The following is a 17,944-nucleotide window of genomic DNA, read 5'->3' as shown; positions in this document are numbered from 1 at the left end:
TTGTACACACAAAATCTTGACTTGTTGATTTCATTTAACCTGGAACATGTTCTGGTGGGTGTGCAATAGTATCTTTCACAAGAGTAGCCACAAGTTGATCTTAGAATGGATACTAACAATGGTGCTTGAAGTTTATGTCCTCTGGAGAGGAAACAGCAGTGGATCATCTTCCAATGGCTATGTGCTAAAGGAATGAGAATTAAAACTAGCAAATCAGTTGGCTAGAGAATTATCTAAACAAGAACATGGCTGTAGGCTCTGCCATCAATACCCCATAAAAGTGCTATTAACTATTTCAGACTATTAAAAAGCCAATTTTATGGCACTTAATTGACATTTTTGAAGGAAATATGCTCCATTTCCATATACAATTTCTGCCTTGATTGGAAGCTTAATATTTCTACTTCCATGTTACTCCTTACAAAAGGACTAATAGTTTGTAATAATGCACAATGTTAAAGGAAATGTTTTCTGAAAACATCAATAGCTAGAAGAGGTGGTCAGGTTCATTTTCAGGCACTCCTGGCTTTAGTCCCCATGGTCTCAAGTCAAACCAGGAATGGAGAAACTGTGTCCTCACTTTGCATGGTTCTATGGCATCTGGGATTAGAACACAGTTCCAATATGCAGAATTTCAGTGTACAGGGTACCACACAATTTGTCTTTTCACATTCATAGACAAGTCACCCATGTTAGGAAATCAAGTATTTAGGGGGTAGATTTTGACCTAAGGAATCAAGTGTAATTACTTTAATAAATATATCGATCTTTGTCACTTTGAGGATTATGGGAATTCAAGCAATAAGAAATGACAAACAACAGTTGTACTTCAGGGGTCTGCATTCAGCAGACTGAACTCTCATTAAAACTCTAACTGTTAACCATGAATGTAACTATGGACTATTACAAGGTGGGTTTGACAACCAGGTAATGGCATATTCTTAATGCCAGGTAGCTTAGTACCTACCTCAAAGCCAGGGCTTACAGGAGACTGAAACATGAAGGTGAAAGATCAAAGAGCAGGCAAAGTAGAGAATAAAGAGACAAAAAGACAGAAAAACAAAGTTACTAGAGAAAACCAATGCATATTAGTCAATGATTTAACATAGGCATACGTGTTATCAGACAAAAGCAAAATGTTACATTAGTCAGCTTTGTGGTCACACCAATGTCCAAGCTGGAAAAGGCTTTTAAAATTTAAGTGAAACAGGATCTACTAAGCCAGAGATGCAAAACATTTTGAGATTATGAGTAGTGATTTAAAAAATTTTATGGTCTTAGTGATGAGGGGTAGCTCTTGTACCTTCTTGAAAACAAATTAGAGTCAAAATGAAGTATTTTTGACCTTTAAGTAAAAGATTAGGTTTTCTTCACAATAATTTTTGTTCTTAATGTGAAATGGAGAAAAAGGTCATTAAAGTAATCAAACATTGCATAGCTGTTATTTGCCTGCAGGTGGGAGTAGGGTGAAGCAGAGTCAGTATCTGCTCAGGGATGGCAAACATGGGATGGCCAGGTATAAGAGGTTTAGGAAGAGAAATACAGGGCCTGTAGAGATGCCTTGGTGGTTAACAGCAATGACCACTATTCCAGAGAATTGGGTCCTATTCTCAGAATCCACAGGGAAGCTTACAACTGTCTCTAAGTCCAGTTTCAGGAGAGCCATTGCCTGTTTCTGACCTGTGCTAACATGGGGTAGGCAAGGGATCTAGAGCTATACATTCAAGCAAAACACCCATATATGAAAAATAATTAAAAAAAATTAAATTATCTTAAAAGGAAAGCAAATATAGCTATAGTGCATCTTTTTGCTCATTTTGTTATTTCTGATCTTGCACTAAATTAAAATACCATTTGAAAGTAAAAAAAATACACATATGCTTTAAAAGAAATTTTTCAATGTATAATATATTGAATATGATTTTTTCACGCTCTTTTGTAAAAAAAGGGAAATATGCAGGCACTTGTTCTATTTGATAACTAGAACTCAAAACAAAAATGAACTCTGGTTGAAACATTAAAAACTATAGCACTGTACTCTGATGTTAGTGATTTTCTTCCTACTTGTTAAATTACTGCATATTCAGAAAAATCTTTTACTTGTTTTTGAAAACTCTGTATCTTGATTTGTAATATGCTGCCACTGACTCAGGGGCATTGAGAGCTGTGTACAATTAGAGTGAGGTTTTACCAAAATAACTTGGCATCCAGCACTATCTATGCAGTCTGTGACTTAATGAGAAATACATGGGGAATTCAGAGGCAACAACTTCTTGTTTAAACATAGATCCAAATAATGTTTTTTATGGGAAAAAAAACCATGATCTTGTCTGAGGTACTACTATGGAACAGAAAAAAATTTTCCAAAAAGAGATAGTACCCTAGTCAACTATGTATGTGGCATCTAATAATTTTCCTTTAACTATTGGTTCTTTCAGTCATGTCTTTCATCAGAATTCATACTTCAGATTATGGTGTGTTAAGATGAACTAGGAAATATACATATTAACTTAATAATTTATAATTTCCAAAAGATGATTTTTCTCATAAGATAGTAATGGGTTTTATGATGGGGACAAGGGAGTTCTATATTGGTTTAAGTTGAGACCACTGACTTCATTATTGCCAGATTCATTTGACCATTAATTATGCTAAGTAGCTATTGCAACTTCCACTATATAGACGTACCAAGAAGTATTTAACAATTATTTTGTTTGTTTTTCGAAACAGCGTTTCCCTGTGCAGGTTTAGAGCCTGTCCTGGCACTCGCCTTTGCCTCCCATGTGCTGGGGTTAAAGGTATGTACCATCACCTCTTGGCTGCATTTAACAATTTTATCTGATCAATATTTGTTTATTTGCAAATTTTTTGGATGTGCTTTTGTGTGACATGTCTGTATGCTCATGTGTGTTTCTGTGTGTGTGTGTGTGTGTGTGTGTGTGTGTGTGTGTGTGTGTGTGAATGCACATGCACATGTGTATGCATGCATATAGAAGCCAGATATTAACTTTGGGTATCTTCCTTGATTACTCTCCACTGTACTTTGAGGCAGTTTCTCTCATTTGAACTTACAGCCTGAATATCCAGTCTCTTCCTCCTGATCAGTAAGATTACAGGTGGTCAATTATACCCATGTAGCTTTTATTCAGGTGCTGGGGATCTTACTTCTGGTCCTCACACATGTGCTTGTAAGTGCTTTATCCACTGAGCCATATCTCCAGTCTTGGATTCAGAAAGTGTGATAAATAATTTTTTTCTAAAAAACACCAGAAAATATATAGGCAACACTGTCTTCTTATATTGTTGACTTAGAATTATCTATGAATCATCAAGGAAGAGACCCCCCTATTACAGTGCTCATTCCATATGTATTCACTGTGGTGTAACAACTTTTCTTTTGCTTTAGCTTAGTTTAAGGAAAGAATTTATGAATTATATTTTTGTGTATAATTTTGTGTATAGTGTAATGGTACTATATTGAATGGATAAGGAGAGAGCAGTCTTGTTCCTGATTTTAGTGGAATTGCTTTGAGTTTCTCTCCAATTAATTTGAAATTTGCTATAGGCTTATTGTAGTATATTGTCTGTATTATGTTTAGTAATGTTTAGTATGTCCCTTGCATCCTTGACTTCTCCAAGACCTTAATCATGAAGGGGTATTAAATTTTGTCAAAGGATTTTTCAGCACCTAATGGAATGATTTTGTGTGTGTGTGTGTGTGTGTGTGTGTGTGTGTGTGTGTGTGTGTGTGTGTGTGTGTGTGTGTGTATGTGTCTTTATTTCAGTTTGTTTTTGGAATAAATTACACTGACTGAATTTCATATGTTGAACCATCCCTGCATCTCTGGGATAAAGCCTACTTGATCATGGTGGATGATCTTTCTGATGTGTTCTTGGATTCAGTTTGTTAGTATTTTAATGAACATTTTTGCATCGATGTTCATGAGGGACATTGGTTTGTAACTCTCCTTTGTTGACTCTTTGTGTGGGTGGGATATCAGGGTATCTGTCCTGATAAAATGAAATTGATAATGCTCCTTCTGTTTCTAATTTGTGGAGTAATTTGACAATTACTGGCATTACCTCCTCTTTGAAAGTCTGGTAGAATTCTGCACTAAAACCATCTGGCAACTGGGTATTTTTTTTTCAGTTGGGAGACTATTTCTTTGGGTTTATAGAAGCTAGGAAACAAGGAGGACCCTAAGAGAGACATACATGGACACCAGAGAAGGGGAAAGGAACAAGATCTCCTGAGTAAATTGGGAGCACTGGAGGAGGAGGGGAAGGAGGTAGAAGAAAGAGGAGGGAATAAGGGTAGAGGGGAGGAGAACATGGGGATCAGGAGGGTCAAGTTGGGGTAGGACAGAGAAGGAGGTCAGGGAAGGAGATACCTTGATAGAGTGATAGAGCTTGGCGGAAATCTGTCACCAGGGAAATCTCCGTGGATCCACAAGGATGACCCCAACTAATAATCTAAGCAATAGTGGAGAGGCTACCTTAAATGCCCTTCCCCTATAATGAGACTGATGACTACCTTTGATGCCATCAAGGAGCCTTCCTCCAGTGGGCTGATGGAAACAGAAGCAGATATTCATAGCTAAGCACTGAGACAAACTCCTGGAATCCAGTTGTAGAGAGAGAGGAGTGATGAGCAAGAGGGTCAAGACCATGCTTAGGAAACCCACAGAAACAGCTGACCTGGGCAAGTGGGGGCTCACAGACTCCAAACTGACAGCTGGAGAACCTGCATAAAACCGAACCAGACCCCTGAACTTGTGCGTCAGTTGGGGGTCCTGGGCAGTCTGTGCGGCCTCTGGAGGTGAAACCAGTATTAATCCCTGTTGCACAGATTGGCTTTGGGAGCCTATTCCCTGTGGAGGGATACTCTCTCAACCTGGATGCAGAAGGGAGGGCGTGGGTCCTACCCCAAGTGATGTGACAGACTTTGATGGTCCTACATGGGAGGCCTTACCCTCCCTGAGGAGTGGGTGGGGTTGTGATGGGGTTTATTGGGGAGAATGGGAGGAAGGGACAGAGAGGAAACTGGGATTGGTGCATAAAATAAGATTGTCTTCATTTAAATAAAATAAAATTAAAATTGTTTATTGATTCTGATTTAACTTTGGTAAGTGGGTCCCTTTTCCTTCTACTGGGTTGCCTCGTCCAGTCTTGATTTGAGGGTTTGTGCCTAGTCTTATTGTATCCTGTTAGCCCATGTTCAATGGATATCTCTGGGAGGTCTGATCTTTTCTGAAGGGGAATGGAAGAGGAGAGGATCTGGGGAACAGTGAAGCTGGGGAGACTAGTGGGAGTGGAGAGAGGGGAAACTGAGCCTGAGTTGTAATATATGAGAGAGGGAAAATTTTAAAAAGGCTACTACAGAAAATAATATCAAACACATAAATAAATACAATCAATCTCTGCATGCCATAGTACATTAGGTTTAATGTTTATCTAAACAGTAAATAAATAATAGCAGTTTTCTAACCCTATTTCTAAATAAATTTTAACTGAATAAAATGTATCTGAGAATTTAATCAATAATAATTCTAATATAACATTTTATCTTTTCCTCACATGATCTGTGATAAAAAGTCCCCAATGACTTTCTATTTGGGTAGCTATAATAGTATACTTTTAGACCAGTGACTCTCAACCTGTGGGTCATGACCCCTTTTCCCAGGGGTTGTATATCACAGATTCTGCATATCAAATGTTTACATTGTAAGTCATAAAAGTAGCAAATTACCATTATGAATTGGCAGTGAAAATAAATTTATGTTTGGGGGTTACCACAACATGAGGAATTGTATTAGAAAGGTTGAGAACCACTGCTTTAGATCATTTTAAAGTTGTAATTTGTAAGAAGTAAAGAGTATAAAGTTTTAGGTATAAATCTTGATGAGATTTTGTATATACACATGGAACCACTTTCCAGATAAGATACAGAATTCCTTCTAGCTTCTTAGATAGCCTCTTAGATAGTTCACTTCTGCTCCCTCCCAGCTAGTATCCCACTGAGAGGAAGCACTATTTCCCTATTCTTCAACACACATTGGATTTGCCTCATTTGGAATTCAAACCCTGAATCCATAAGTATAGCCTCTTTGTATCTGACTTCTTGCTTAAGATAGGAGTCTCATTATGATATCCAGACTGATCACAAAATCTTACCTTTCTTGACCACATTTTTTTCTCAACATCCTGATCTGGAGCTACAGGCATGAACTACCATATCAAGCTTGATTTCTTTATTTAAATATTACTTTGTGAAATTCACTTGTGTTGTTGAGTGAACAATTCCTTAATCGCACTATATATGTAGACATAAGCTACAGAATTACTGTTGCTTTTATTTACAAGTTTTCAGAGCTGGTTGTCAAAAATACATTTGCCTAAACAAGACCTATATCATCACAATGCCAGGTGGCATGCCAACATGGACGGGGATAGCTCCCATGTGCTTCAGAGGGGAGGGAGGGAATCACTTTTCTCTGGGTATGAACTCCCTTATTAATTATTTCATACCAAGTGAAATGAGTTTGAATGATGCCAAGTCTCTTGATTCACTTCCATTTAATCAGTGATTTAATTTTTTTTACAAAAACTCTTTTATAACGTTTCCTATATCAAGATTTTCATTTATTCATCTTTGCTATTTCCTAGAAAATCCGAGTACTGGGAGTTGATTTGTATTGTTTAAAGCAGGGTTAACATATTTTTCCAGGTTGGACATGATTGAGTATACCCTTATCTCCAGCACTTAGGAAGCAGAGGCTTTCACTAATTTACAGTCTTGTCTACCTGGGTTGTTCACAGATAGCCAGGGTGACACAGTGTACATAGGGACAGGCTGTCTAAAAAAAAATCCTATTTTCCATAGAACAATCTAATAAATTCCAGAAACATTTACTCAGCCTATCCTTCATAGCACTTACATTCTCTATATATCTATATCATATATATATGATATCATATATAGATATAGATGATATATATATACATATACATATACATATACATACATATATATATATATATATATATATATATATGCCAATCTGCATGCACAGTTTTTGGTTCTATTAGAATTTTCTGAGTGATACCATATTATCTTAAAATTTTCATATTTAAAGACTGTGTAATATAACATTATATTCAATGCACTTTTATGTATGGCATTTCTCCAGTTTTATTTTATATCAGGAATTCTCAGTAATTGTTTTGGGCCACATATCTCATATCAGAAAAACCCTGCATGTTGACTTCTCTGTGACAAGAACTTCAAGTCCTAATTGTACTGAGAGCTCACCTTCAAATACTGTTTTCCACATTTCTGTCTTATTTTATTAGAGTTTACAATTGTTACTTGTGGGAAGATTGATTTGATACCAGCTCATCCTGCACATTTAAGGACAAAAGGAAGGGATGTGAAATTGTTGTCTAAGGTAAGCCTCATGTAGCTTGCTTTCAACTGACTCTTAACTCATTAAGAAAATGATGAGAAAAATGTAGAGAAATATAATCTACATAGTTATCTTAATAAGCATGTAAGCATAAGTAGTGTAGCCTACTTAAGGATCTCATTTTACTTTTCTTTGTTTCTAATAACACCATTAAGGATTTTAAAAAATGCATCCATATAGAGTTAGTTGCTCTATAGTCAGCTTATTACACTGGGCAGTCTTAGAGGATGGATGGTTTAGGGAGCACATAATGGATGTGCTTTGCTGCCAACACAGATGACACATACAGCTTGCAATGCAATATATGCTGTTTTGTACTTTCTATTCTAGTAGGACTATATAAGTCTGAGATTCAATTTATTTGCCTAAATTGGACAAATTAGTAGAATAGCAATGTCTGATTCTGTGTGTAAACTAGTAACCCTATAGTCAAAATAGACAATTGTAATGTAGAATATTTTGATTTCTTTTATTTTAGAAGAAGTTTGCACATGTCATAACAGACTTACTTACAAAGCAGACACCTAGAGGCATTAATGAGCAATACCATCTTTGCACAAGGCACCATCTTTCTCTGAAATAATTTGTTCTTTATTATATACAGTACCAAAAGGTTTTACTATTATTGCTTGGTATCGCCTCTTGTTAGAATTCACTAAGGCTGAAAAGAGATATTATTGCCATGGTTCAAGTGTGCCTGACTACAGCAAGCAGAGTTGGCTCCTAACTATACTAGCAAAGATGAAACAAAGTCATCTGAGAGATGTATGTCTCACCAAAGGTAGACTAATGTTTCCTAATGTGTAAGAAACTAGATAAAAGACACTCAGACATTGCATTGAGTACTGTGGATTTCAAAACCCAACATGATCCCAAAACCCATCCGGTTGAGTATATCACATGGTTTCTATGGGGATTTCTATCTAAATTTACCTGGAGAACAGTTTATACAGGGCAATAGAAGCCTATGTTGCCAATATCTTTCAGTGTCAAATGGCCCCGAGTTTTTCTTTTTTAAAAAATATTTAAAAATTTTTATTTTTGAGGCCATGATGGTTTCAGAAATAACTAACATTTTATATGATCATAATATCATGAGTCTTTGAGGAGAGATCTGGCACTAAGGAGATTTCCAGATATCTACATGGATGACACAAACTGACAATCTAGGCAATGATGGAGAGGATAACCTAAATGCCCTTCCCCTACAATGAGACTGATGACTACTTTTTATGCCATCCTAGAGCCCTAATTCAGTGGCTGATGGAAGCAGAGGCAGACACCCACAGATATACACTGAACTGAACTCTGGAACCTAGATGCAGAAATGGAGGAATGAAGATTAAAGGGACAGGTACCAGGCTGGTGAAACCCACAGAAACAGCTGGCCTGAACAAGGGGGAGCAGCACATGGACCCCAGACTGCTGTCTGGGAGGCCAGCACAGGTCTGATCCAGACCCCTGAACATGGATGTCAATTAGGTGGCATCTGCACTCTAGGGGGCCCCTGGTAATGGATTAGTATTTTTTCCTGGTGTAAGAAGGGACTTTAAGAGCCCATCCCATGTGAAGGAATGCACTCTTGACCTGTTCACATGGGGGAGAGCCTAGGCCCGGTGCAGGATCATGTGGTGGACTTTAGGGAGCCACCATCAAGGGCCCTACCCTGCCTGGGGAGTGGAGGGTGGATGGGGTGGAGGGCAGGTGGGGGGTTGGGGGAGGGTTTTGGGGGGAGGGAGAGAGAGAGAAGAGATTGACATGTGAAACAAGCTTTTCCTAATTTGGACTAATAAAAAAATTTAAAAAATATAATGAGTTATGGAACTGTCAAAGGCTACTTTGAAAAAATGAATTTTAGAGCATTTTACCACAGGGAATTTCCATTCATCTGTGAAACACTAATGAATTTTGACATTTATGTAAAATATATCTTGTAATCAAGTAATTCAAATAATTAAATAATTATGTCAGTTGATTAAATAGAGCAATTAACAATTGTCTTTAAAAACACAAATATATTTATTAAGGGTTATGGTTATATAATCTAAATTCTGGTTGCATGTAAATTACATATTTTATTTACATATAGATTTGATTTGATATGTTAATTAAATTTTACCTATAAAATCTAAACTAATCATAAGTAATGATTCAAAGTATGTATATATATGTGTATATTTGTGTATAGCTATATACATATATATACACATATTATATTATATTAAAATATATATTAAATATGTAAAATAAGTACATGCTATTATTGATAAATAGTCAAAATAAATAATATCTAGATTGTAATGTACTGTAATGATAGTTTAACCTTTAGATCCTTTTTTTGGCAAATTTGCACATGACATAATATATTTATAATTTACTTTTATCTAATTCCAAAGTCTTTATTCCAAACATTATGCTTTGCAATAACTACAGTTACCCATACTACAATGGCCTAAAACCTCCTTTTTTCAAAATTTTGAACTCAGCCAAATATCTCCAAAGCAGAGTAGGCAATGACAATATTTTAAGATAGAATGTTTGAGTAAGCACTTCTTTGTAAAAAAAATGCCATTTATTCTAATTAACTAAGAGATTACATAGAATCACAAACATACCTTCTGAATAGTACAAATGTATCATATTCATCTAATTACTACAAAGATGTAGTCCCTTTTTTCAGCCAATAGTTTCAGTTAAAGAAGAATGAAAAATATAAGACAATGCCGCCAAAAGAGCAATGTAGGCCCAGGGTACAGAGGTTTCCTATTTGTAAAGATAAGTGACCCTCTGACATGTGGCTTATTCTGCAACAAAATTTAAGTCACGTAAAGTCACAATCAAATACTCTACATGCAACCTTCACTACAAACTGTCATAGGTAACTCCATATTTCTACTCAAATTCAAGGTGGATTTGCTTGACCAAATGTCTTAGCAATTCTTATACTTTTTTTGTCATCAATTTCTGTAATAGTTATGCTATAATGTGTCAGTGTACTGGTGAGATAAAGTAGACAAGGGAAAGCTGGAGCCTGAAGCCATTACATATTTCATAGCTCCATTCTTGTTTTAAGTACTTCACATAATCATCACACTATTTTGTGAAAGATAAAAATTAATTTCCTTAACAGATGCTTTCACCATGTCCATCAGCTGTTTCACAGGTACTAGAAACACTTTAGTTAAGTGCTGGTGTGCTCATGGTTCTTGCTAATGTTCAATAACAAACGTGTATGAATGTAAGTAATGCCAAACAGTAAGACTTTGGTATTTTGGGGGCTGGAGAGATGGCTCAGGGGTTAAGAGCACTGACTGTTTTTCCAGAGGTTCTGAGTTCAATTCCCAGCAACCACATGGTGGCTCACAACCATCTGTAAAGTGATCTGGTGCCCTCTTCTGGCCTGCACTGTATGCATGATAAATAAATAAATAAATCTTTCCTAAAAAAGACTTTGGTATATTCATAAAGGTAAATTTAAGACTCTAGCTCAGATGAGACACTTATTCAGGATGCTACATGTCCTTGGAAATTTTCAGAGATCATCTTTTGCAACATTAACACATTACCTCCCACTGCTCAGGCCATATGACCCTACGAAGCCTCACATATTTTTCAGTTTCGCAAAGCTCAGGGAAGAAAGCCAAATCAAAACTGTTGGCTATTTGATGATGCATTGACCAACCCACAACAGAGATCCTGTGGAAACATAGTCTTTAACACGGGGGCTGAATCTCCCTCTCAGCCCATTCTCCTGGCCTGACATTGATATCACAACAACCCCCAGATTTCCTGAGCAAATGGGGAATGGACAGATAGGAGGCCATACCAGTAGAGGCTCATCAGGGGCACTGGTGGAGAACTCAGCAGATGAAGTGCGGACAGTGCTAAGCCCAGTGAGGGAAACGTTTGAGAGCCTTCTCCTTCTCACACCACTGCAATTGTTAGGGATTTTAAATGCACATCTCTTATGGTAATTCAGACCACATCCTGAAAAACAAAAATAAAAATAGCTCTCATTTAACCAGAAATTAAATCTATTTCATCATTACTTATAAATTAAGAATTTGAAAACATAGCACAACATCAATTTGTCTTGACGCTACTTGGAAATACAAATTGTCTTTTTGTGTTTTCTCTAATTCTTCTTGCTCCTTATTTGAAAATGGATTGCAGATACTAATTTTGTTGTAAATACTCAACAGCATCCTTGGTTGTTGATTTTTTAAACTATTTTTATTGTGTATTTTTTGATGCTCTGAATAAAATGAATTTGGGATTATAAAAACCTACAAATGCATTTATAAAAAGATTATACCATTTTAGCTGCTACAATTTTAAATGTGTGTGGGCACATAGAGGGGAAATTAATCCTAGTGCATCACAAGTTTGGGTGACACTGATCTGGAGCTTGTCTCTATAACTTACTTGTACACATGACCCTGAACAAATTATTTTATCTCAAGTTCCCAGTCTATAGAGATAAAAATAACTACTCCACAGAATTAAGATGATGCATAAAGTACATCACTTGTTGGTTTCTATGTAGCAGGTAGTTGGAGGCCTATTTTCCACCTTGGGAAGTTTTATTTACTCCCCAAATTTATACTATGCATATTCCCCACATAACTGCTATTTATAATTTCCATATTTGTTACAAAATAAGTCGGACAACTTTTCATAAAGCATACATTACAGTTCAGGCTCCCAGATCTTGATGGAGATGTTGTTCAAGTTCTGGGTATGGTTTCCATGACAACATAATGAGTTGTGTTCACTTGCTTCTGGTTTTGTGTGTATACAGAAAGCAAGAGTTATGGGGCCATGGAAGTTTCTAACAAGATTTCAAAGAAAGACCTGGGAGGCTAAGTAGCATAGCAGTTAAAAGTCCCTGTAGACCTGAAAGAACAATGCATGGTCATACAAGAGAGATGATAAAGACATAGTGGAGACCCCAGGAATTTGGAAACGCCTGTGAAAATGGGGTGTTTGCTGAGGAAAGACAGTCATCATGCAGAGTTAGCCTAGGAGAGGCCACCTGAGCTAAATCAGCAAAGCTATTAGAGCAAGGCTGTCTAAGCCAGTTAAAGATCATGCCATGCCACCGTGTAGCATAGATGCTGTGCATGGAGCTACAAGATTGGTCTTTGCTCTCCCAGGATCGGGTCTTCTTTGATGATACTTCTTTGCTATTTTTCAACATCTTTTTGAATTTGAATGCTTACACTGTTTCAATATCTGTTGGGAGTATGTGACACTTTTGTCTATAATGTCAATGTATGCTGTGATGAAGCGAGAGACATTGCTATGCATTCCTTATCCTGATGTTCTGCTTCATTATAGACCAAGAAACAATGGAACCAAGTGACAATGGACTTAAACCTCTGAATCTATGAGTCAAAACACATCCTTCCTCCTTTAAGTGAAGTTCTCTTCAAGTGTTTTGTCAGTGTGGAAGAAATCTAGTCAAAACAACACACCTTAGGCATGGTGTCTTCTAGATTACTGTCTTTGAACTTCCACTGCACTGGTAAGAACTAAACAATTATGGCAAGATTATTTATAGGTTGTATTCCAAATGGGTGATCATTGTTGCCCCACTTCAATGCAATCCATCTACCCCACTAGAGAACACAGGGAAGGGCTGCATGAGGTGTTAGTACTAGATGACATTGTTCTCGCATACTGAGTTCTCCAGGTAAAGGAGTTCTCTCCAAGTTAATGCTCGCACCACAGTATGGTATGAAAACATACATAGAAGCTCTGTTTTACTCATTCAGCAGTGCAGTGATTTGGGTCTTTTCAGAAGCCATCTCAATCTCTGCGGCTTTTGAAGCTTAGTATTCTCATTTCTGGCTTATATAAGATGGGAATACAGTTTTAATTTTTGGCTAAAATATCCCATGCATTGCAATGGGGAATACTTCCATGTGAGGAAAGAAGTGAGAATTCAGCTTGTTGATGAGGTTAGGAATAGCAAAGACAGGAAACATAAAAGCTGAACAAAGTGTCCCATACATGGTTACACACACACAAAGATGGTTGGAGGGTATTTATGAGAGAGGACAGGGCCGTGGAGGGCACACAGAAGCAGCTGTCTCTGCTCACATGGATTCTGGTGGGGAAGAAAACACTCACCTTCACATTTAAGGCCTTGGCGCACCAGTCCCCAGAGCATTTCTCCACAGTGGTCACAGAAAGCGGGGGCTCTGTAGGAATGAACGAAGAGAGCATGGGGCCGGATTTGAAAGTCTTCAAAGGTGGCTGAAGCTGCAGAAACGGCAGGTTGAAAAAAAATTGAATGGACATATTGATCTGCACACAAGCAAACCGAGTAACAGTTGAGTGAGCATGGAGGCAACTCTGTAAATAAAGTTATGAAAAACCAGCCAAGTATAGCAGTGCATATCTGTGATCAGCACATTGGACACGGAGGCAAGAGGATATAAGACTAGCCTTGGATATAGATTTTGTTCAGGGCTAGCTCAGGCTACATGACGCATCAACTTAACACCTTACAAATCATACAGAAAATGGGATGCAATACGACTTGTACTTTCAGTCATCAGGCTTATTCTGAATTTCAATATTAAGCACAGCAGCCTTTCTGTCCCTTTCCTTCCTGGCAATGTTTTGCATCAGTTCAAAAACAATAAAGTGCTGATTTCCGGTTCCAGGTAAGCGGCCCAGCTTGGAGGCATCTGATACTAAGGGTTTGCTCACTGGATCCGAGATTGGCAGCGGGACCCTACACACCTGGACACTGCCAAGGCCCTGGTGGCAATTCTGCCTCCATCCACGACAAGAGGACAGACAGAGTATTGGAACTGTTTGCATCTACCAGAAGAGAACCTTGGTCCCATACCCACCAGGAGAGGAGGAGACTCCTGCTACAACCACCAGAAGAAAGGATGAAATGAGGTCAATGTAAAAGCACATTCAACACAGAAAACCCAATATGACACCACCTGAGACTAGGAACCATACACCAGCAAGACCTGAACATCACAATGCAGATGAAGCAGCAGACAATGACATTAAAAAACATCTTCATGAAAATGATAGAGGTCCTCAAAGAGGACATGAGAACATCCCTTAAAGAAATAGAAGAAAAAACAAACCAAAGAATACAAGATATCAACAAATCTCTCAAGGAAACAGTTCAAGACCTAAAAACTGAAATAGAGACAATAATGAAAGCACAATCTGAGGCAATGATGGAAATAGAAAAGCTGGGTAAATGATCAGGAACTACAGACGTAAGTATAACCAACAGAATACAAGAGATGGAAGAGAGAATCTCAGGAGTTGAAGACACACTAGCAGAAATAGAATCATCAACCAAAGAAAATCTTAAGTCCAACAAATCCCTAACACAAAATATACAGGAAATATGGGATACCATGAAAAGACCAAACCTAAGAATAATAGGTATAGAAGAAGGTGAAGAAATTCAACACAAAGGCACAGAAAACATATTCAACAAAAATCATAGAAGAAAACTTTGCCAACCTAAAGAAAGACAGGCCAATGAAAATGCAAGAAGCCTACAGAACACTAAATAGACTGAACCAAAAAAAAAAAAAAAAAAAGGTCTCCTCGCTACATAATAATCAAAATCCAGAGAATCATTAGGCCATACTTCGAATACCTCAAAATTCAAAAATCTAAAGAAAATGGACAATTTTCTGGGCAGATTTCACTTACCAAAATTAAGTCAAGAACAGGTAAGCTACTTAAATAGACCTATAACCAACAATGAATATGAAGCAGTCATCAGAAGTCTCCCCCCCCAAAAAAAAGCCCAGGGCCAGATGGCTTCAGTGCAGAATTCTACCAGAAATTCAAGGAACAGCTAATACCAATTCTCCTCAAAATATTCCACACAATAGAAGCAGAAGGGTCATTGCCAAACTCTTCTTATGAGGCTTCAATAACCTTGATACCCAAGCCATACAAAGACACAACTAAGAAAGAGAACTACAGACCAATATCTTTCATGAACACTGATGCAATAATTCTGAATAAAATACCAGCAAATCAAATCCAAGAACACATTAAAGAAATCATCTACCATGATCAAGTGGACTTCATCCCAGGGATGCAAAGATGGTTCAACATACGAAAATCCATCAATGTAATCCATCATATAAACAGACTGAGGAAAAGAAAAAAAAAAAAAAAACACGATCATCTCACTAGACGCTGAAAAAGCCTTTGACAAAATCCAACACCCCTTCATGATATAGGTTTTGGAGAAATCTAGGATAACAGGAACATACCTCAACATAATAAAAGCAATATACAGCAAGACAACAGCTAGAACAATAGGACAACAAAAGGAGATCAAGGGAATACAAATTGGAAAGGAAGAAGTCAAACTCTCACTATCTGTCGAAGATATGATAGTCTACATAAGTGACCCAAAAAACTCTACCAGGGAACCCCTACAGCTGATAAACACCTTCAGCAACGTGGCAGGATATAAGATTAACTAAAAGAAAATCTGTACCCTACTATATACCAATGACACTTTGGTGGAGAAACAAATTAGAGAAACATCACCCTTTACAATTGCCACAAACAACATAAAATACCTTGGAGTAACACTAACCAATAAAATGAAAGACCTGTACTGAAAGAATTTTGAGTCTCTAAAGAAAGAAATTAAAGAAGATTCCAGAAAATGGAAAGATCTCCCATGCTCTTGGATAGGTAGGATCAACATAGTAAAAAATGGCAATCTTGCCAAAATCAATCTACAGATTCAATGCAATCCCCATCAAAGTCCCAACACAATTCTTCACAGAACTTGAAAGAACAATTCTCAACTTTATATGGAGAAACAAAAGACCCAAGATAGCCAAAACAACCCTGTACAATAAAGGAACCTCTGGGGGTATCACCACCCCTGACTTCAAGCACTATTACAGAGTTATAGTCCTGAAAACAGCTTGGTATTGGCACAAAAATAGACAGGTAGACCAATGGAATAGAGTTGCAAACCCTGATATTAACCCACATACCTACAAACACCAGATTTTTGACAAAGAATCCAAATTTATATGCTGGAACAAAGAGAACATCTTCAACAAATGGTGCTGGCATGACTGGATACAGACATGTAGAAGACTACAGATAGACCCAAGCCTATTGCCATGCACAAAACTTAAGTCAAAATGGATCAAAGACCGCAACATAAACCCAGCCACACTAACACTATTAGAATACAAAGTGCGAAATACCATTGAATTAATAGGTACAAGAGACTGATTCCTGAACATTACACCAGTAGCACAGACACAGATCAACAATTGATAAATGGGACCTCCTGAATCTGAGAAGCTTCTGTAAGACAAAGGACACAGTCAGCAAGACAAAACAGCAGCCCACAGACTGAGAAAAGATATTCACCAACACCACACTTGACAGAGGGCTGATCTCCAAAATATACAAACAACTCAAGAAGCTAGTCTCCAAAACACCAAACAATCCAATTAAAAAGTGGGGTACAGAACTAAATAGACAATTCTCAATAGAGGAATCTAAAATGGCTGAAAGACACATAAGAAAGTGTTCAACATCCTTAGCCATCAGGGAAATGCAAATCAAAACAACTCTGAGATACCATCTTACTCCTGTCAGAATGGCCAAAATCAAAAACACCAATGACAGTTTATGCTGGAGAGGATGTGGAGAAAGGGGAACACTTCTCCACTGCTGGTGGGAATGCCAACCTGTACAGCCACTTTGGAAATCAGTATGGCGACTCCTCAAGAAAATGAGAATCAGACTACAAGATCCAGCAATTCCACTCTTAGGCATATGCCCAAAAGAAGCACATTCATACAACAAGGACATCTGTTCAACCATGTTCATAGCAGCACAGTTTGTAATAGCCAGAAACTGGAAGCAGCCCAGATGATCCTCAACCGAAGAATGGATAGAGAAAATGTGGTACATTTACATAATGGAGTACTACTCAGTGGAAAAAAAAACAATGGAATCTTGAAATTTGCAGGAAAATGGATGCAACTAGAAGAAACCATTCAGAGCAAGGTAACCCAATCACAAAAAGAAAAACATGACATGTACTCACTCATATGTGGATTTTAGACATAAGTAAAGGATTACCAGCCTACAATTCACACTGCCAGAGAAGCTAGTAAACAAGGAGGACCCTAAGAGAGACACACATGGTCCCATGGCAAGGGGAAAGGGTCAAGATCCCTTGAGCAAATTGAGAGCATGGGAAAAGGGGAGAAGGAGCTAGAGAATGAGAAGGGAAGAAGAGGAAGGATGCAGAGATCATGAGGGAGCAGAAAGGTTGAATCAAGGGAAGAATAGAAGAAAGGGTTTGTGATAGGTAGGGTTTTAGTTGGGGGGTGGTAGGGAAGGATGGGAGGGAGAAGGGAACTGGGATTGTCATGTAAATCAATCTTGCTTCTAATTCAAATAAAAGAAAATCTGAAAAGCAAAGA

The 17,944-nt window shown here is 37.6% G+C and overlaps 1 protein-coding gene across 3 annotated transcripts in view; it reads right to left on the bottom strand.

Moving 5' to 3' along the window:
- Nucleotides 1–17,944, bottom strand: part of Prkd1 (protein kinase D1) — a 311,814-nt gene that overhangs the window by 72,036 nt on the left and 221,834 nt on the right. For 2 of the 3 annotated variants that reach the window (XM_027416292.2, XM_027416290.2), the window contains exons 3-5: nt 13,602–13,733; nt 11,293–11,453; nt 968–991 (exon numbers count right to left, since the gene is read on the bottom strand). In XM_027416292.2, the coding sequence (XP_027272093.2) occupies nt 968–991; nt 11,293–11,453; nt 13,602–13,733 (317 nt within the window). The remainder of the gene's footprint in view (nt 1–967; nt 992–11,292; nt 11,454–13,601; nt 13,734–17,944) is intronic. The other variant, XM_027416291.2, reaches the window with a different exon arrangement.

The sequence above is a fragment of the Cricetulus griseus genome, chromosome 5, assembly GCF_003668045.3.
Source record: "Cricetulus griseus strain 17A/GY chromosome 5, alternate assembly CriGri-PICRH-1.0, whole genome shotgun sequence".
Taxonomy (NCBI): domain Eukaryota; kingdom Metazoa; phylum Chordata; class Mammalia; order Rodentia; family Cricetidae; genus Cricetulus; species Cricetulus griseus.
This window is presented reverse-complemented; position numbering and strand designations above follow the sequence as displayed.